The sequence below is a fragment of the Scyliorhinus canicula genome, chromosome 12 (genome assembly GCF_902713615.1).
Source record: "Scyliorhinus canicula chromosome 12, sScyCan1.1, whole genome shotgun sequence".
Taxonomy (NCBI): domain Eukaryota; kingdom Metazoa; phylum Chordata; class Chondrichthyes; order Carcharhiniformes; family Scyliorhinidae; genus Scyliorhinus; species Scyliorhinus canicula.
This window is the reverse complement of record NC_052157.1, coordinates 111,482,968-111,503,151: the sequence shown is the minus strand read 5'-3', so window position 1 is coordinate 111,503,151 and position 20,184 is coordinate 111,482,968. Positions and strand designations below refer to the sequence as shown.

Below are 20,184 nucleotides of genomic sequence, written 5' to 3'. Positions count from 1 at the left end.
CAATCATGCACCAAAGGAATTTTTTTCTCCAAAGTCCCTAACTATGTTATTGATCTGGGCCTTGGATGAGTTCAAATTAATGTGGAAGAATGAATTTCTGATCCAATGTTAAAAATTCTAAAGTTCAGCTTTTAAAAGTTGATGAAATTCAAGATTACACCACTGTTCATTTGAAGACAAAGGATTTATCGGCGCTTGCCAGTGTTGGCGGGCTCCCATTGCAATGACACTTATGCTGAGCCATGAAAAGTTTGAAACAATGTCTACTTGGGTTGACTGTTTCAGGGCTATGCTTTTGGGTCGCAAAAAGGTCTTTAAAGCTAATTTTGTAGTTTGGAATTCTACAGAATAATTTTGGAGCAAGCTTGGCACAGGGATCTGAATTTCCCAATGCCATTTTTAAATGGCAATTGCTGACCACTGAACTATTTAAAAGTTTCTCTGAGCTTGCTGTATAAAATCAACAGAATCCCCACAGTACAGAAGGAGGCCATTCTGCCCATTCAGTCTGCACCGACCCTCCGAAAGAACATTCTACCATGGCCTACCCCCCCACCCTATCCACATAAGCAACGTATTGATCATGGTCAATCCACATACCCTTCACACATTTGGACTGTGGGAGGAAACTGGAACATCCAGAGGAAACCTGCACAGGCATGGAGGGAATGTGCAAACTCTCCACGGTCACCCAAGGATAGAATCAAACCTGGTCCCTGTGAGCCAGAAGTGCTAACCACTGTGCCACAATCGGATGAGCCATGATCTTCTTGAATGGCGGAGCAGCCACGGGAGGACAAATAGCCTACTCCTGCTTATTATGTTATGTCATTAACTTTAATCTCTTTTCTTAAAAGTAATCGTTTTCATTAAATTAGTAACATCACAATGAATTTGAATGGAATCTTTCCATTCATTTCATATTCTACATTTAATGGATTACCTAAAACTGTACACAATACTCCACCTACAATCTGTTAAACTCCACTTACGAAAATAATTGACGTGTAATCATTGTAGTTTGTAGGCAAAAGGAAAAGACAGAAGATCCCACAAATAGTTATGAGATGAATGCAGAGTGTCTGTTTGTGATGGTGTAGAAATAAACACTGGTAAGGCCACCATCCTCATCTCATCTTGTAATTGCATCTTGGATTTACGTTACATTTACTTGAAATTGTAGACATGCCGTGATTTAACATCTCATCCCAAAGATGGCAAATGCAAAGTACCCCTTTAGTACTGTATGGAAGTGACAGTTACATTATACTTGACAACCGTAGTGAATCTCAAACAGATGAACAAGAATGCTACCATTCAGCTAATGCTGGCACTTATGCAATGACATTACATTGTTGGTAACATTGAAATATTTTTTAAAGGTTTCTTTAAAGTCATTAGTTCTGCAAAGCAAAAAGCAGCATAATGGTTTGGGTTACCTGATGAATGGCAAGAGTTCGAACAAAGCCTTTATTGTAATCCCTCCCACCTGAAGTGACTGAGTTATGGTGGGGATTAAAAATGGTGGGAGCTCAATAGTGGTAGCACTTCCGCACAGATTACATCTCTCAATTTTGACATGTATATTTCAGTAAGTGTATGAGGCCCTGTTTCAGGCAGGAGATGTAATTCAATACTAAGGTTGGCATCAGATGATGTCATTCTGACGCCATTGCAATTATTTTTCAGCAAGGTTGGTAGTGCAGAGGTTGAAAAAGACAAGTGGTTGTTATTTTTAATTGTTTCCTTATGGCCAGCGTTCTTCCTTAACATTCTTGATAAAAAGGTGAATTCAGAATCATTTTTTTGCACTAAATGTTACCAACTGTTAATATTTAGAAAGAGAAATCTAAAAATCTAATGTGCAAAAAAAGTTTCCTTGCAAACCACAGGATGAGGGATATTCAAAACCTTTAAGTCTTTTGACACCCAGGCATACAAAATGAATCGATAAAAGTAACAAAATTTGCCTGGAAGACCACCCACATACTATGCCTAATTAATGACAGTTCTAATACATTAATAATTCAAACCTTAAGCTGTGTTGAGACACTACATAAAGCAAATCCCAAGGTGGTCGTGGCTCAAACATAAATTCAATTTGTTGGTTAGGCAAGAATTTATTCTATTTTTGAAAAGTTTACAAGAGTTTCTAGCTTTGTGGCAGGTCACTCATAGGACCATAAAATTTAAATTCCTGGAATTTGTTTTTAAACTCACCCCTGCTAGGTCTGCTGATTCTGCACTCTGGGAATTGAAGCTGGGCTTCCAAGAGACTCTCTGGTCTCCTGCTGCAGCGAAGAACTTTAAATTTCTGCCTTCAGCTTTCAAGTCTTTCTTTGGAGATTTCCCTGTTGATTTTCCGCTGTGCAGCTGCTTCACGAGCTATCCTTCAGGTCAGAATGCTTCTTTGAACGTTTCTTTAGTCTTGCAGGATTTTAGTTTAGCTGCATTTTTGAGAGGTTTTGAGTTTTTCCCATTCGCTGCCACTGTGTTGGATACCGTTTGATAGGTATTAAAGAAGTTTTCAGTTTTATGTAGGATAACCATATGTATTTATTGACAAGAACTATACACATATATACTGCAAACTGTTCAAGCTAGGAACCATCTCCATGCTTGCTTGTGCACATGTCTCAAACACTAGACTGATTCCTAGGTGCAGGTCATATGCTCTTTTACATCACTGTGTGGACGGCGCTGCATTCAGTTTCACCTTCATCCTGCATGTGCCAGATCCTTGTACTAACAAAGCAAAGCCAAAATTGGTCAATGAGCAGACAGCCATCAATTTCCAATTTAAGATCAGGATGAACAAATACATTTTAAAGAATTATGCACACTTTAAAATCACTGAGGCCTCTGCATTTCTATTTTTTCTGATTATGGACAGTCTATTTCTGGATAACAGCTTTTCTCATCTTTGCCAACCGAGAAAGTACTGTATTAACGACGAGATATTATACATTGTACCAGAGACCAGTTTGCACTTTGTTTGTGAACCTGGCCATATATTCATAAATGCATGTGTAGGGAAGACAGTTATTTGATAACCTGAGAAAAGCTCTTCCAGTATCAAGAAATTCTATAGTGACAGAACAGTTTAATTGAAAGAGCAAAATATTGAGACATCAGGTCACGAGCTTTGCTAGTAATTTGAAAGCCTATTACACAAAACTATAAATGATATCAACATGCAACCGAAATAAAGGCTGGAATTCTCCGACCTCTCATGGCTGGCATCCTCCGGTTCCGCTGAAAGTGAATGGCATTTTGGCAGGAGCTCCACATTCTCCCTTCTCACTTGCAGCGGGGTGGCAATAGACAAGGTCAGAGAAACCCAGCCAAAGACAACACAAACACTATTAGTTCTGGATGGAAGTGAATCGTCGATCTCCCAAAGGGATGGTTCACGAGTCTTGGTGATTAACCATTCTTCAATACACCATTCTCCAACACGGTCACCCTCTATTAATTTGGAAAGGACGGTTACGAATTTAGGCACTGTGCAAGAATAAGTGGAGATGAAACAAACGGGCAGGTGGGAGTACGGCGAGGGCATGCGTGTGAAGATCGTTCTAAAAAGGTATGGTACAATTTTGACAGCAGGATTATTTGTTAAAGAATATAATTTTATAATTCATTCAGAGTATGTGGGAGTCGCTGGCTAAGGCAGCATATATTTTTTAAAAATAAATTTAGTGTACCCAATTAAATTTTTCCAATTAAGGGGCAATTTAGCATGGCCAATCCACCTAGCCTGCACATCTTTGGGTAGTGGGGGCGAAACCCGCGCAAACACAGGGAGAATGTGCAAACTCCACATGGACAGTGAGCCAGAGCCGGGATTGAACCAGGGACCTCGGCGCCATGAGGCTGCAGGGCTAACCCGCTGCGCCACCGTGCTGCCCTTGGGCCAGCATATATTACCCACCCCTAATTACTTTTGAGGTGGTGGTGGCTGTCTTCTTGAACTGCTGCAGCCCATGTGTAGGTACATCCACTGTAGGTACATCGGGAGGGATAATAGAATCATTATAACACAGGAGGCCTTCAGGCCTGTCCTCTGTAACTGCAGCTCACCTATTCCCATTCCTTTTCCCTGTAGCCGTGCTAATTTCTTTTCTTCAGATAATGATCCCATTCTCTTTTGAAAAGCATAATTGAATCTGCCTCCATCATAGGATTGTATTCCAGATCCTAACTATTTGCTGCATTACAAAAGTCATTTCTGGGCGGCATGGTGTAGTGGCAAGCATTGCAGCCTCATGGCACCGAGAACCCGGGTTGAATCCCAGCCCCGGCTGTCCGTGTGGTTTGCACATTCTCCCTGTGGTTACTTGGGTCTCACCCCCACTACCCAAAAAGATATGCAGGGTAGATGAATTAGTAATGCTAAATTGCCCTCGAATCTGAAAACAAAATTGGGTAATCTAAATTTATTAGAAAGTTATTTCTCGTTTTGCTGCTCTTTTGCCATGAATCAGCATCCTCCGGTTCTCGATTCTCCCACCAACAGACTCAAATAACGCAACTCTGTAAAACAGTACCAATCAGGTTTTGATCATCTGTGTGTCATTTATAAAAGATGGAAAGGTGAGAAACAGTTGCTATTCAACATTTTTTCTGATTATGGACACACAGTATATTTCCGTGTTAGGGCAGCTCAGTAGCATAGTGGTAAGCACAATTGCGTCACAGTTCTAGGGTCCCAGGTTTGATTCCCGGCTTGGGTCACTGTCTGTGCAGAGTCTGCACGTTCTCCCAGTGTGTGTGTAGGGGTTTCCTCCCACAGACCGAAGATGTGCCGGTTAGGTGGATTGGCTATGCTAAACTGCCCTTAGTGTCCAAAATTGCCCTTAGTGTTGGGTGGGGTTACTGGGTTATGGGGATAGGGTGGAGGTGTGGGCTTGGGTAGGGTGCTCTTTCCAAGAGTCGGTGCAGACTCGATGGGCTGAATGGCTTCCTTCTGCACTGTAAATTCTATGAAAATAATGATCCTACCCATGACGCTGTAAAAATTCATGATTATTTAAAATTTTTTTTAAAAACAGTGTCAGGAGCAGAGTATGGCATTGTGTGGTTATATTCAGAAGGGGGCGAGTAAAGTCTTTCGGAAACATCGTTAAAAAAAAAGTCGGACAATATTTCACAGCCTCATGCCACTAGAATCAGGTAATAGTGGATGTGCTTTTCACTGCACTGGGGTATGGTCACCTTGGAAATTGCACATTTGATAGCGTGATTTAAACCTGGAGGTTTGGTCATGTTGGGATGTCAATAGATTTGCAAATGGTGAAGCACAGGGAGGGGACTCTGCTAATCTGTGGCGCAAAGAAGTGGAAACTGCGGACAAGTGATCCAAATTTTTAGCACCAGGAGATGCTGATGTGGTGGCTACGCACTTCTGCTTCTATACTCCTTTCCATTTATCCTATAAATCTGGTACATGTGGTCACATCCAAGATTTTCTTTTACATGATAAGGTCTTTCCAGAATTAAATACGGTAACAAGGCAGAGGGAGCTTTATGTTGTTTTCTCATAGAAGAAATGTTTAATCTGGGTTAGACAGAATAAGTGTCATGAAGGGCCAACAGGAATTATCCATCAGTTGAGAAGCTGATCTAGTCTGGTGATGCCTTAGTCAAGCTAGGTTCAGAAGCCAACCATGGGAATGTTCCACATGCATCAAACAGGGGCCAGGCCCCAATTTTCAGAACATGCAGATCTGTGCTCAGGTCTTTGAAGATGAGACATTGTACACAGGGGGTGGCTCCAAGGCCAAACAAGACAATTTGCATTATGTTGAGTTATACAAATAGTCAGCTGCTTCTTTGTGCATCACTGCCTGCTTTTAACACATTACAAGAAAACTCACAAATTGGTTAAAAGACTCATCACGAGTGTTAAATAAGTGGTACCAACAACTCTCTGGAAACCAATCACGGGAGTGAAATGGGGTTCCTATTTCATCCACTTCAATTCATTTTCTTTGAGAAAATTATGGAGTATTGCGGATGACGGGCATGATTTAACGGAAACATTTCTTTAAAAATTATTTTTTAGAGTACCCAATTAATTTTTTTTCCCAATTAAGGAGCAATTTAGCGTGGACTATCCACCTAGCCTGCACATCTTTGGGTTGTGGGGGGGACGAACCCACACAAACACGGGGAGAATGTGCAAACTCCACATGGACAGTGACCCAGAGCCGGGATCGGACCTTGGTGCCATGAGACAGCAGTGTTATCCACTGCGCCACCATGGTGCCCTTAACGGAAACATTTCTAAGTGTCATTTTGGGTGACTTTGGCAAGGTGTTTAATGCCGGCTTTTTCAGTGAGATGCAGAACTCTATTTACCCACGTTTGTTTGGGCCTTGGGAGAGTCTCTTCCAGGTCTAGCCCACACGTAGAATTTTCTTCAGCAATGGAGAGCTGAACTCACTGGCGAGACCAGCGCCTCAGAGATCCGTCATTTTGAAAGGGGGTCCCAAGTGAGCTTGAAGGTATGCCACCACGGGCAATGTCACGCCCCCACCCGGAAAAGTTGCCAAACACCCAGGTGAGTCATTGACGGGGCCCCCCTTTCAGCCCTCCTCCTTTCAGGGCTCCCAATTTTCATATCCACCCTTCATACCCTCGCATTCCCCCTTTCATGGTCATGGCCTCCCTTAGGCTGCAGTCCTTGGCAGTACCACTGGCACCTGGGCACTGCTAGCCTGGAAGTGCCACTCAGGCACCTTGGCAGAGCCAACTTGGCACAGCCAAGGTGCCCAGGTGCCAGTGGCAAGAGCCAGGCTGTCACCCTGGCCTGTACGTGACCACCCAGGGATCTCCAATGGCCTAGGAGATCGCTCCAGGTGCTATTACAACTGGTCCACATTGATGTGGACTAGTGTTAAATGGCACCATGGCATGATCACCCAGGTGCGATGTTCATTCCCGGGCCTCAGAAGAATTGGGCACCGACATATTTAAATGGGCCTAATGGCTCACTGAAATATGTTAAACTGGATCTCACCCATGAGATCTCGCGAGACATTCTGAACGTCATGAATCTCGCGAGATTTAACATCTGCATCGAACCATCGAACCAATGAGGCCGTTCGATTGTGCCTCGAGTCTCTAAATCTCCAAAACACGTGCATTTGTTCTATTTGGCATTATAACTGTACCCCTATTTGATGGACTTCCATCACCACCTCAGAGCTACAGCAGGAGGAAAAATATTTTACACAGAAGCCAACCATATTTCATCTGAGTGCGTAAATAAAAAGAGCTGTAGCAATGTCTCTTCCCACTGTCTCTTTCTTTGCTAACCTCCTGTATTCTTCTACAAATTTTGAAATGGGATACATGGTCCGAAGGTATCAGCAAACGTCTGCACCTCAGTGATTTTTCTTCAATTCGGAGGCCAGCGGACTATGACTATATTGGGGGCGGGGGCTTAAAGATGCATTTCAGCGCCTTTTGGTGAAAATATTGTGGCAGACTGATCTTAATCGAACCTTTGAATATAAACCCCGCTTCCCAAAACATGGTTATGCAACCCAGGGCTTTTCTGAATACACATGGGAAAAGCTATGATCACGAGCAGTGTAGTGCTCTCCACACAAAGAATTTCTCTTCCATCTGGTATCACTTGAGATTAAAGGCAGAACTGAAACAATTTGCACAGCAACAACTTAATGGAACACAATCTGGCCCGACCATTTTGCTAGTGGAAAATCTTTATTACATGTAAATTACTGTTGGTTATTAGGCCTCCCTGAGCATAATAGAAGCCAGTAGGAAAGCAATGAATTTACTGATTGCAGACAATACCTCCATGTACTATGTATGAAACAGGCTGCAGAATAAAAATACACAACTTGTGACAGGATTTCATAGCCCCCTGCTTCCAAGATCAGATAAGTAGGGCACGTGCTTTAAAATCTCACTGCCCATGAGAAAAATAGTGCACGTTATAACGTTCCACTGCCTAACCCCAAAATTGTACACATGTTCTAAAGGTTCCACTGTGGATTAGATTCTATTCTAATTTTAATGCTCATGGTTAAAAGACAATAAAACAAGAAGGATACACACAGGGATCATAGATACTATGGTTTCTAATATCACTGCTGTGGTAAATTTCAAATGACAGGCGATACACACAAAACTGTGTAAGTAACCAATGTAGATTCAATTTGCTGAAGTTTTTTGCTGGTTGATGCTGTGTAAACATGTATTGGAAGTGTTCCAAAGTGCCTGGAGAGAGAGATCGAGGGAAAAGGGAAACAAGTGAGTCCAGCTCAGCCCGATCTGGCTTCAAACAGAATATCACCAATATTATGATGGTCGTCTTGAGAACTTTTGAAGATGCAGCCCGTGCACCCTCGCTTTATCATTCACAGCTGTGGAAAGTGATACTGCATTAAAAATCAGGAAGGGGAAAACATAGCTAGCTCTAAAGAAAGTGCAATAGACCAGAGGTTTTTCAAGAGCAGTACTGGATTGAAAGGCCCTCCCAAGACATGTCCAGTTATTGCCGGGGACCGTCTTCTGTGACGCCCTGAGCAGCTAGCTCGGCAATGACATTGTCCAGGTAGTTGGGGTCAGGGAATCCATGCCCTGAGACATTGGACCCCATCTCTGTTTTATGGTGAATTTCATTCCAAACCACGGTGTCCGTTTCTCCAGTTGTGTTCGACGTTCCCACAGTAAAAATCAGCCGTCTGTTCCATGCTACTTTGAGAAGCTCCAGGACCTGAAATACAAGATTCCATACAGTTTTCATTCACTTCCGGGGGTTGTACATTAATAGCTTTACAGCGAGAGCACTGAAAAAAGTGGCAGTCCATTGGTGCCCTGAGATTTTTAAAAAAAATTCTTTCATGGGATATGGGCGTCACTGGCAAGGCCAACTTTTGTTGCCATCCTCATTTCCCCTTGAACTGAGTGGCTTGCTCGGCCATTTCAGACTTGACATTACCACTCTGCCACTGTCTCCCAAGTAACCCGGCACTGCGCTGTTAATGGATCTCAACTGTAGGAGCCCAATAGCTGTATAGTGTATTGGACTGCAGCATCCAACAAAATGCAGAACCACATTCACGGAGCAAGTGGTTGATTTTTCTTTCTTTAACCAACATTCAATGGTCGCTTTTTTAAAAAAAAATTTAGAGTACCCAACTATTTTTCCCCCCACAATTAAGGGCAATTTAGTGTGGCCAATCCACCTAACCTGCACATTTTGGGTTGTGGGGATGTAACACACGTAAACATGGGGAGAATGTGCAAACTCCACAGTGACCTAGGACCGGGATTTGAACCCGTGTCCTCAGTGCCGTAGGCAGCATTGCTAACCACTGCGCCACCCTCTATGGTCTCTTAATAAAGTTCCTTTTTTTTTAATTTAGAGAACCCAACAATTTTTTGGTCCCAATTAAGGGGCAATTTAGCACAGCAATCCACCCAACCTTCACATCTTTGGGTTGTGGAGGTGAAATCCACACCGACACGGGGAGAATGTGCAAACTCTTCACGGACAGTGACCCAGGGCCTGGATCAAACCCTGGTCCGCAGTGCCGTAGGCAGCAGAGCTAACCACTGAGCCACCCCTATAAGGTTCCATTCTTGTTATCAATTCACACATGTCTACCAAGTGGAAATTCTACACAAAACCAAAGTTAGCGCAGATGGCAATCATAACTATTATATAATTAATTAGTTATTTTAATTGTAAAAACAGTTAATCAACTCCATTATGCTTTACAATACCTGTTTGCCCTTTTCACTATAAGGCAAGTAGCAGTGCCTGGGGAAGCCACGGGCAGTGTATGGCTTGCCTGGGTTCGGGTGCTCTGGGCCCTGTGAGCAATGGGAATATGGTTTATTTCAGCAAATAAAACATTTGTAGATCCAAGCTTTCAGCTATAGTTTCCAATGGGATATTCAGTCGTTCTTGATTACATTTTCAGAGTTCTTTTACTTCTAATACAGGAAGCACTGTAAATTCAATGAATGGCAATAAGGAGATAAACAGAAGATCGGCTCTCCAAATATGTTTGGACTACACAGTGTAGGATCCATGTACATCTGCCAGGTCGCAAGTTTAATGTTGTGTAGGCTGGTCTCTGTTGGAGTGGTGCCATTGATTTAAGCCAGATTGGGGATGGAAAGAGGGAGTCACAGCTCCTGGCCAAGAATTTCCAGCCCTGCCCACAAGGAGAATCAGCATAGGTGGGCTCGGAAAATTTGGAGAGCAGCTTTGGAGAGCAGTTTAAAATCTGTTGACTTTGGGCAGGAATTTCCAGTCCAAACCCCACTCCATTATTATCCAGTTACTTAACTGGAAAGAGTCTGTAATTTCCACGGGTTTGGACTCACATGGGATGCCCTCTATAGTTCAATAATTGAATAAACTGCAGCTCATTGTCTAAATGATCACTTGGACAGAGAAGCCTGAATATTTAAGATTTCAAAGAGTTTTTAAAAAAACACATTAGTGATCAAAAAAAAAGAACAAATGCCCAGTGCTAAATGTGTCTCACTGTCACTGCCCCCACTGGGCAGCATCTAATGTCTTCCCAACTGCATCCCATTCAGAATGGGAGTCCAAGCAGCACAGTAGCTTAAAAATACTGTATACATTGCCCTGGCCCACGTGAATGCCCAAAGCTCCTTAATGATTCTATCAAAATCCCAACAAATTAGGAAACGGGAGTAATTTCTAACAGTGGTACCTGCCTCTGGGTACAGTTCACCCCTCCATGCACAGCACATGCTACACAACCGATTTAGGTGGAAAGGAAGGCAACATATGTTGTTTCCATTGCAATCAAAAGGTTTGGATGTAAATTTTCTTGAATTGGGCCAATCATAAATAAATAATAAACCAGCAATTCTAGTTTAGACATTGGAGTTGAAATTTGATATGTGCATTTCTGGTGAGTAATTAACTCGAATTGAGCCTAAATCTCCCTTTACTGGGTTCTCTGATAGTTGTAAACTCAAACCGAGGTTGAACTTCATCCAAACACACAATAGCTCACTCAGCACTAGAGTCATAGGCAACTGATTGCTGCAATGCAATTACAGATGGACCAGAAACAATATCCATTGATGAGCATTGAGGGATTAATTTAAATAGTAAAGCACATTACATCAACGTACAGCTTTCAAATTATTGCAACCAGACCAGTTTGACACACAAAATATAGATGACTGCAAAAGAATATTGGTTTCCCACAACTAATTTGCTGGATAATGTTAAAATCTGAATCTTCAAGAGGTATAACTTCTCCCATCACAAATGACTTGAATGGTTACCTGAATACCATGAGGGATATTATACACAATTTGTATAGATCCAGAGTCTGGATATCCAGGCAGTGACTGCGGTAATAAATAAATCTCCATCTTTCCTTTTGGCTGTGTCCCAGTCTTTTCACCATAGATTATTTTACATGAGGGACACTGCAAACTGCCATCCTGAAACAGAAATTAATTCAATTGTTTAGCACACTTCTCTAATCTGAACTTTATATACTGGAATAACACACATTTCCCTGCCCTAATGAACCAGCTCATGATTGTCCATTATTCTATGCAAAACAATATGTGCATGTGGCACTCCAATAGAGTACTGAGTGAAGCAGACAAGGAAGGCCTCTAATTTTATCTGTCTGAGGAGTTCATCTTTTAACTGGTGAATGGACTACACTTGATCTTACAGTTCCTTATCACAAGTCATCAGTGCGTGGCTATTAAAAACACTGAATCAATGTGGAGGGGGGAAAAGGTATGAACAAATAGGTAGCAGCTTAGAAAGAAGCAATTAAAAAATAATCACCACAGAACCGATCTAAAACCAATGCTTACCATTCACAATATCCTTTGTCCAAAGAATATTCTTCCCCTTTAGGGACGGTTGCAATAAGGGAGGAACTGCGGCGCAGTGGTTAGCACTGCTGCCTTCACAGCACTGAGGACGCGGGCTCGATCCTGGCCCCGGGTCACTGCCCGTATGGAGTTTGTACATTCTCCCTGTGTCTGCGTGGGTCTCACCCCCACAACTTAAACAATTGCAGGGTAGTTGAATTGGCCACGCTAAATTGCCCCTTAATTGGAAAAAAAGCATTGGGTACTCTAAATTTTAAAAAAAAGAAGGAAGATTGCAATATCCTTTGTCCAAAGAATATTCTTCCCCTCGAGGGAAGAAAAACCCTGCTTTACTATTGCCGGTTGAAGTACATATGAAATGGGACAATTTTCTGTACCTTGTTTCCGTTTTCATACATGGCCATCATGCACAACGAATGGAAAACATGGCCACATCTTGTGAACTTCCCCAGTGAACCCGGCAGAATGTTTCTTGTCCTGGACACTCCATCATACCCAGACAAGGCACTCAGCTTCTCCATGCAAATCATACAGTCCTAAAATAAACAAAAACCAAAAGCAATATTTAGCTTTAAAAACTTAACCTTCAGTAGATTTGAGCACAATATCATGCTGATTTCCAGTCTGAGTCTGCACTGTGGGGGGCAGTGGGAGAATGAGCAGCACCACACACCACTGTCCAGAGGCACACTTTGAACCGTGTTGACCAATGCTCAGGAGCATGCAGTCACTGTAATTAAATAGAAAGATGGATTCAACCTCTACAAGTAAATTGAGGGCAACAAATTAGCTGAAGCATTCAAACCAGGGTCTCAAGATTGATCCAGAGATTGTCATTTCCCTGTAAATTGCAGATATCTGTAATGTGTCAGCATGGTTAGGTTGGTAGCAGTCAATTCTCAGGCCCAGATTTTAACACTATCTAGATTGATAGTTCAGTGTACTTTTGTTAGATTTTGTTTTGACGCCTTGGCCAACATTCCTCTCAGCCAGAGAAAATATCCATTTATTTGCTGTCTGTGGGATCTTCCTGTCATACATTGGCTGCCACATTTACTTCCATAACAGTGACTCCACTTCAAAATTAATACCCTAATTCAAAAGTGCTTTAGGAAATCTTAGGATGTTAAATTAATCCAAGTTCTCCATTTTTCACTTAACTAAAAAACACAAGAGAACAGCCATGTTTATTTGCTCTATGTCTAATATAACACAAAATGGGCCTAAGTGTTAACATAATGGAAAGTCAATTAAAACGCTAATTGAATAAATTAGCACACCCACACCATTTTAAGCATTTTTTCCTTTTTAATCCCATAACAAACTTGCTGCTGCACCATGAATAGGTCGATAGAGAATTCAGTCCTACTTAAATGGAAAATGTTAATGTATTAAACCAATTCTGGAAATTAAGAGATTAATAAGCATAATTTATTACTAGGCTATGATGAGTAAATGTCTTTTAAATTCCCGTATATTTCAGGTTCCTTGTGTAAATATATTAGCGTTCAAGGTCATAAGTATCCAGTAAGTGTTACCATGGACATCTTAGACAAGGCTTCACTGTCTTCTCAACTGCAACAAACATACTACTTTTTCACAGTCCAAGCACCCTTTTATCTATCTAGGATGGTGGGCATGTATCAAATCTGTTAGGGTTGGGACAACTTCATATGATGTACTTTTGCTGATGGCTGAAGGGACCAATCCATGAGAGGCAGGTTATGCCACAAGTGCCTCATTTGAAGTGATTATCAGTAGTTATGGGCTGTTGTATTCAGTGTTGCTGCCCATTGCCAAGAGTCAGGAGCCACTGATTGTCATGGTGGTGCACCCTGACCCTCTATCATCAGCTAAAGTCTTCCATGTGTAAAAACTGATGTTTGGGGCCTTAGTGGCACGCTTGCAAGCATCCTTAAATTGGAGCTTTAGGTGTCCTACTGGTCTTCTGGCTACAGTTACCTCACCATGCAGAAAACCCTTGGGTATGCTCCATCTTGCAAATGTCCCCAAGAAAGCAAAGTCACCTCTGCTTGATGAATGGGAGATCTGTCTTTGAGAGGACTGCTGTTTTCATGATATGTTCATGATTCCTGACGAGATATGGTCCCACTTCACCAGACAGAACAGTAGAATTCCACAAACCTCAAGGCATACATCTGCAAGTATGCCACATTATACCATGACCCGTAGAAAGATTTTGTACAACACAGTAATAAAATATGTTTATCAGAATAAATGAGCTCACTAATGGACAACAATCTGTGATTTAGAAGTGCACCGACATAACAATTGTGTGGTCACACAACTGTTGTTAGAGCTAAAGCAATGAATCCACATTTTGTTCTAAGTTCTGGACAGTTAAGATAACATTGTTTTGCTTTGGTCCCATTTTAGGAAAGTAATTTATCCTTCCCATAGGTTTTCTTGATTCACTTAGTAAACTGGGTGGATAGATGCCTTGTTCACAAAACTCTGCCAACTGTACCAACTATTACCCTCAAGTAATAATTCCCACCCACTATACTCCTGGCAGGAAGTAAATGCAATAGACTGAATGAGAGGAAACTTTGTGCTTTTAGAAAATTAAAACAACTAAATAAAACAAGTCGATGGTTTGCAAGAATAAGGACACTCTCTTGACATTGGTGGTGGGAGCTGGGAATAAAATAACGATTTTAAGGGTGGAATGGCGGTGCAGTGGTTAGCACTGCTGCCTCAAGGCACCGAGGACAGGTTCCATCCCGGCCCTGGGTCATTGTCCGTGTGGGATTTGCACATTCTCCCCGTGTCTGCATGGGTCTCATGGCTATTGTGCAGGGAAGGTGGATTGGCTACGCGAAATTGCACTGCAATTGGAAAACAAAAATAATGATTTTAGTCCTTTTAGAAGAGCCATGTTTTGCATTAGGTAAGGCAAAAATTGAAAAAAGAAACTTCTGCTTTGGAAGTACTTTGTGCGTAAATATTAGTGTTTAGGACGACACGGTGGCGCAGTGGTTAATACTGCTGCCTCAAAGCGCCGAGGACCCAGGTTCGACCCCGGCTCCGGGCCACTGCCTCTGTGAAGTTTGCACATTTTGTCCATGTCTGTGTGGGTCTCACCCCCACAACCCAAAGATGTGCAGGGTAGGTGGATTGGCCACGCTAAATTACCCTTAATTGTAAAAATGAAAAAGAAATATATTCATATTTAATTATAAATTCACAGCTCGTCCGTTGACAAAACTTTGACTTCACCTCATCTGGAATCTCTTCTGTTCTCATCATGTACTTCTTTATCACTTCTTCTGGGTCCTTTATCATTTCTGTAATGAAAGAAAAAAAAAGTTATACAATTGCCATCTTCCAGTACATTATGAATTTTCAGTCAATACTTGATATTTTCAAAAACCAGATGGCTGTAAAAAGTCACCCGACTTCTCTTGTGGAATGAAGCACTCCCCCCGTTCTCAAGATGGAACAAAAAGAACATTCCAGACTGATGTGGACTCAACGCCTTGCCCTGAAACTAACTCAAAAAGGGCAATTTCAAATTGAATGGGTCACTTGAGGTATAAAGACACTAAGGCGGCACTGCCGGTGGTGCAGTGGTTAGCACTGCTGCCTCAAGGTACTGAGGATCCGGGTTCAGTCCCAGCCTCGGGTATGGGGTGTTTGCACTTCTCCCAATGTCTGTGCGGCTCTCACCCCAACAACTCAAAAAGATGTGCAGGGTAGGTTAATTGGCCACGCTAAATTGCCCCTTAATTGGAAAAAAGAGAATTTGGTACTCTAATATTATTTTAAAAAAGTATAAAGACACTAGCTGTTTCAAATTCTCATGTTGTGGAAGTCATCGCATAGGATCTATAATTGACCAGGTGACCCACCTTATTTGGAAATTAACTTTGAACTTGTAACAGCTCAACATCTAGCCCAACCAAATTTCCTCAAATCTTTTAAAAAAAAAAGTATTTTCATTAAACGTTTGCCATTTTATACAAGAATACAAACAGTAAACTAAAATAGAAACAATCATCTAATCTATGCAAACTCTCCCTCTCAAAACAACTCTCTCCCCAATGTGTTCCCCACCCCACTCTACTGACAGTGACCAATTCCTTGAAATAGAATAAAACGGTTGCCATCTCCAGTAGAGCTCTTCAATTAACCTACTCACGAAATATTTGACCTTCTCAAGGTGCAAAAACTCCACAAATCCCCTAGCCACACTGAGGCACGGGGTGGCATCGCCAGCATTCAACTCAACAAGACTCGCCTCCTCGAGCAACCAACGAGGCGAAGCCAAGGACATATGCCCCGCACTCGTCATAATTTCCTCAATTCTAACTGTATTAACCCAAACATTACAAGCAGTGCAATGTAAAACATAAATAAAAGTCAAGGGCGAGGTAGGGGCTGGTTTAGCACAGGACTAAATCGCTGGCTTTTAAAGCAGACCAAGGCAGGCCAGCAGCATGATTCAATTCCCGTACCAGGCGCCGGAATGTGGCGACGAGGGGCTTTTCACAGTAACTTCATTTGAAGCCGACTTGTGACAATAAGCAATTTTCATTTCATTTCATTTTCATTTCAGGTAATAGAAAACAAAATATTCCCAACAGCCTCTAGAATAGTTAAGAGGGAGCCTGAGTATCACTGTCCATTTTTACAAAACTGTGATGTTAATTCCCTGCACTCTGCCATCATGTCGCATGCCCTATTATGTATTTTATGCCCCATTATGTATTTTCTTGCCCTATTATGTATTTTCTAAAATTTTGTTTAATTCCCTTTCTTCCCATGTACTGAATGATCTGTTGAGCTGCTTGCAGAAAAACTGTACCTCAGTACATGTGACAATAAACAAATCCAATCCAATCCAATCTAGGATCAAAAATGATTTGCTCAAAAGAAAGGCAAATAATATCACGAGGTACAAACTTTAACTTCGGAGGCCTACTATGCAATCAAGTGATATCAACATTCACAACTGAAGTGACGGTTATTTGTTCAAACTGTCTGAATGTCTGATTTTCTCAACTTAAATGAATTTGGTATTTCCTAGTCGGGCTCACAAATTACTCACAACAAAGCCTCCCATTATTACACACACAAGGTTTGATGAAATGACCAGGTAGCAATCACTCTCCAAACTCTTTTATTCTCCAGATGGTCTCAGTTCCGCTCTGATTTCTTCCTTTGATTCTCTTTCCTGACTCACAAATACTTCCCTTCAGTTGAGGGGATAAAGCAGTCTGCGCTACGGATGATGCAGTAGCAGTCTACAGTAACCTGACAAAGAGGATTAGAGCAGCACTAGTCCTTTTTTTTAAAAATAGAATTTACAGTGCAGAAGGAGGCCATTCAGCCCATTGAATCTGCACCGGCTCCTGGAAAGAGCACCCTACCCAAGGTTAACACCTCCACCCTATCCCCGTAACCCAGTAACCCCACCCAACACTAAGGGCAATTTTGGACACTAAGGGCAATTTATCATGTCCAATCCACCTAACTTGCACATCTTTGGACTGTGGGAGGAAACCGGAGCACCCGGAGGAAACCCACGCACACACGGGGAGGACGTGCAGACTCCACACAGACAGTGACCCAAGCCGGAATCGAACCTGGGACCCTGGAGCTGTGAAGCGATTGTGCTACCCACAATGCTACCGTGCTGCCACAGTTATACCTCAGAAGGCGTTTTATTGCCAAGTTATTTGGACAGTCTAATCAGTTTGAAGGTGCTTAATTTGAATTAGTTGCTAATTCAAAGTGAAATTGTGCGAAAATACTCGTGCTCTTTATCAAATTGATTCATCAATTCATACTGCTGGATAATTTAAATCTTTATCAAAGCAAAACATAACTTTAAATCGAGGGGTGGTAGGTAGATTGCGTGGTCGGAAAAGGCTATGAGTTACACCTATACTTCCTCTCCCAAGAGACCTTGGATTGGAAAAGGACAATTTCTATATAACGTTGAAGGAGCATATAGCAGGTTGTTGCTTTTACTGCATTACTGTTATGCACCAGGTTGGAAATAGTTCTAGGAGAAAAATTCCTGAAGCAAAATTAAATGTTCAGATCTCCGTCCCTCCATAAACTTTCTTTTCCTGAACTTTTCATCAATTCATTGCTTAACTGAGGAGGTATAGGTCAGGGAAAAATAACCATGGGGTATTTTAATCATTTCTAAATAAATTAGCAGAAAGGAGTAGGAAAAAGTGCAACAATTATTGGAGTTCTTAAGAAATGTGTGCAGGACTCCTTTCTTAGCCGGTCTGTAAAAAGAATGAGAAATGTATCAGAACAGTGAAGCAGTGAGTGTAGGGGAACATTTAGGAAATAGTGATAACAATACAAGATTTTAAGGTAAAGGTTGAGCAGGACATAGATAAAACAAAAGTAATACACAAATCAAAGTAATAAATTGGCAAAATAATTATTTTTTAGGGGATTCTAATGGAACGAGGTTGAGTAAATTGGGGAAAAGCACTTACATTGATATGAAGCAACATTGGTAAACTTTTAAAATGATCATGTGTCTTCCCACTAAAAAACATAAACTGACCAGTAATGGCACACCATGGGTGAATAAAAATAAATGAAAAACTGAAAGAAAAATATTTACACCAAGCATATAGCCAACAAAGAAAAGGATGACAAAAGGAAACATGTAATGGTTAGGAAAGAAGATTTAAAAAATAGGAAAGGGCAGCATGGTGGTGCAGTGGTTAGCATTGCTGCCTCACAGCGCCGAGGTCCCAGGTTCAATCCCGGCTCTGAGTCACTGTCCGTGTGGAGTTTGCACATTCTCCCCATGTTTGCATTGGTTTCATCCCCACAACCAAAGATGTGCAGGGTAGGTGGATTGGCCACGCTAAATTGCTGCTTAATTGGAAAAAATGAATTGGGCACTCTAAAATTATATTATAACTTTTTTTTAAAAATAGGAAGACAAGGAATTACAAAATCAAACCATCATGGAATATAAAAAAAGCAATGGAATTCCACAGACAAATAAGTAACAGCAGAAAAAAATTAGGCAGGAATAAATTCGCAGGTAATGCTGGTGAAATGGTAGAAATAGCAAATGAGTTTACTTTGATTTTATTAGCAAGATTGCAATAGTTTACATGACATTAGAAAACAAAAGGTTGTTCAGAAACCTCAGGCAAGTGCCGTTTGGTACTGGTCCCCACAAATGATGACCTGATGGAACGGCACTCATGGGGGCTTCCCAGGGGATCGGAGGTCCCCAGTTGTATGCCCTTTGGGCAGGGGTGGTTCCCTGGCACTGCTGGTGCTACCAGTGTGCCAAAGTGGCATTTTTGCGCGAATAAGGGCCAGGGTTGCCTGGCGATGGTGTTGGGGGGGGGGGAACCGTCCCATATTGCATTCAGGTTGGGGGTTCTTTTGGGGCCTCGGAGATCAGGACGATTTTTAAAAAAAGTGGCATCCCGATCTCTCGCTACAACAGGGAGTTCCAGCGAGCGGCGCGCCCCACTGTAAAAAATAGGGCTATGCACGGCCTCGGACATACATTCCGTAAAGACCCATTATTAAACAGGAGTTGTGTTGAATAGCTGTGTGTTTCTCGGCACGGCGAGTGCCGGGAAACACGTGGCTAAATGCACTAGGGAGAGAATCGTGCCAACTCATAGAAAAAGCAAAAAGGTTTAAAAAAAAGATATTTAACAGTAGGAGATAATCGGTAAACTGATCAAACTTAGAGAGGGTAAAAAAAACCAAGTCCAAATGGATTGCATCTGTGTATATGAGGTTTTGGAACTATTGAATACATAAAAATAGGTTAGAAGAGGGATTAGTGCCAGAGGACTTGTAGCCCTCGAATGCGATTCCTATATATCAAGAGAATAACCGAATGATTCCAGAGAACCAGAGACCAATTAAGTTCATGTCAGTGTTAGGAAAGGGAATAGGTACTCTACTGCTAGAAACTGAAAATACAATAAATAACAGACAGTATGAATTACAAGAGAGAAGGACATGCTCAGCCAATCTTTTTGAAATGTTTGAAGAGGAAAGGTAGATGATGCAGTAATGTTTAATTTGATTTGCTTTTTATTACCATATTAATCTGCATCACTACTTAGGTGATATTCATTGCTGTACTCATGGATCCCCATATTTTTTGAGCTATTTGAGATATTTATTTTCCAAGAACTTTCCCAACTCTTCGTTATAAAAATGTCCTACCTCACATTGGCTTATATTTTTGTGTGCCAATTACATAACATTCTGCTAATATATTAATATCTTCTTGTATCACCATCCTCTTCTGTTTAT

The 20,184-nt window shown here is 41.6% G+C and overlaps 1 protein-coding gene across 4 annotated transcripts in view; it reads right to left on the bottom strand.

Annotated features, from left to right (window-relative positions):
* Positions 1-7,715: 7,715 nt before the first annotated feature.
* The window catches only part of dtx2 (deltex 2, E3 ubiquitin ligase), a 75,636-nt gene continuing 63,167 nt past the window's right edge, over positions 7,716-20,184 (bottom strand). For 3 of the 4 annotated variants that reach the window (XM_038813755.1, XM_038813754.1, XM_038813756.1), the window contains exons 5-9: positions 15,130-15,197; positions 12,267-12,425; positions 11,317-11,478; positions 9,766-9,855; positions 8,528-8,752 (exon numbers count right to left, since the gene is read on the bottom strand). In XM_038813755.1, coding sequence (XP_038669683.1) covers positions 8,528-8,752; positions 9,766-9,855; positions 11,317-11,478; positions 12,267-12,425; positions 15,130-15,197 — 704 coding nt within the window. Of the gene's footprint in view, positions 8,753-9,765; positions 9,856-11,316; positions 11,479-12,266; positions 12,426-15,129; positions 15,198-20,184 lie in introns of all 4 variants that reach the window. The other variant, XM_038813753.1, reaches the window with a different exon arrangement.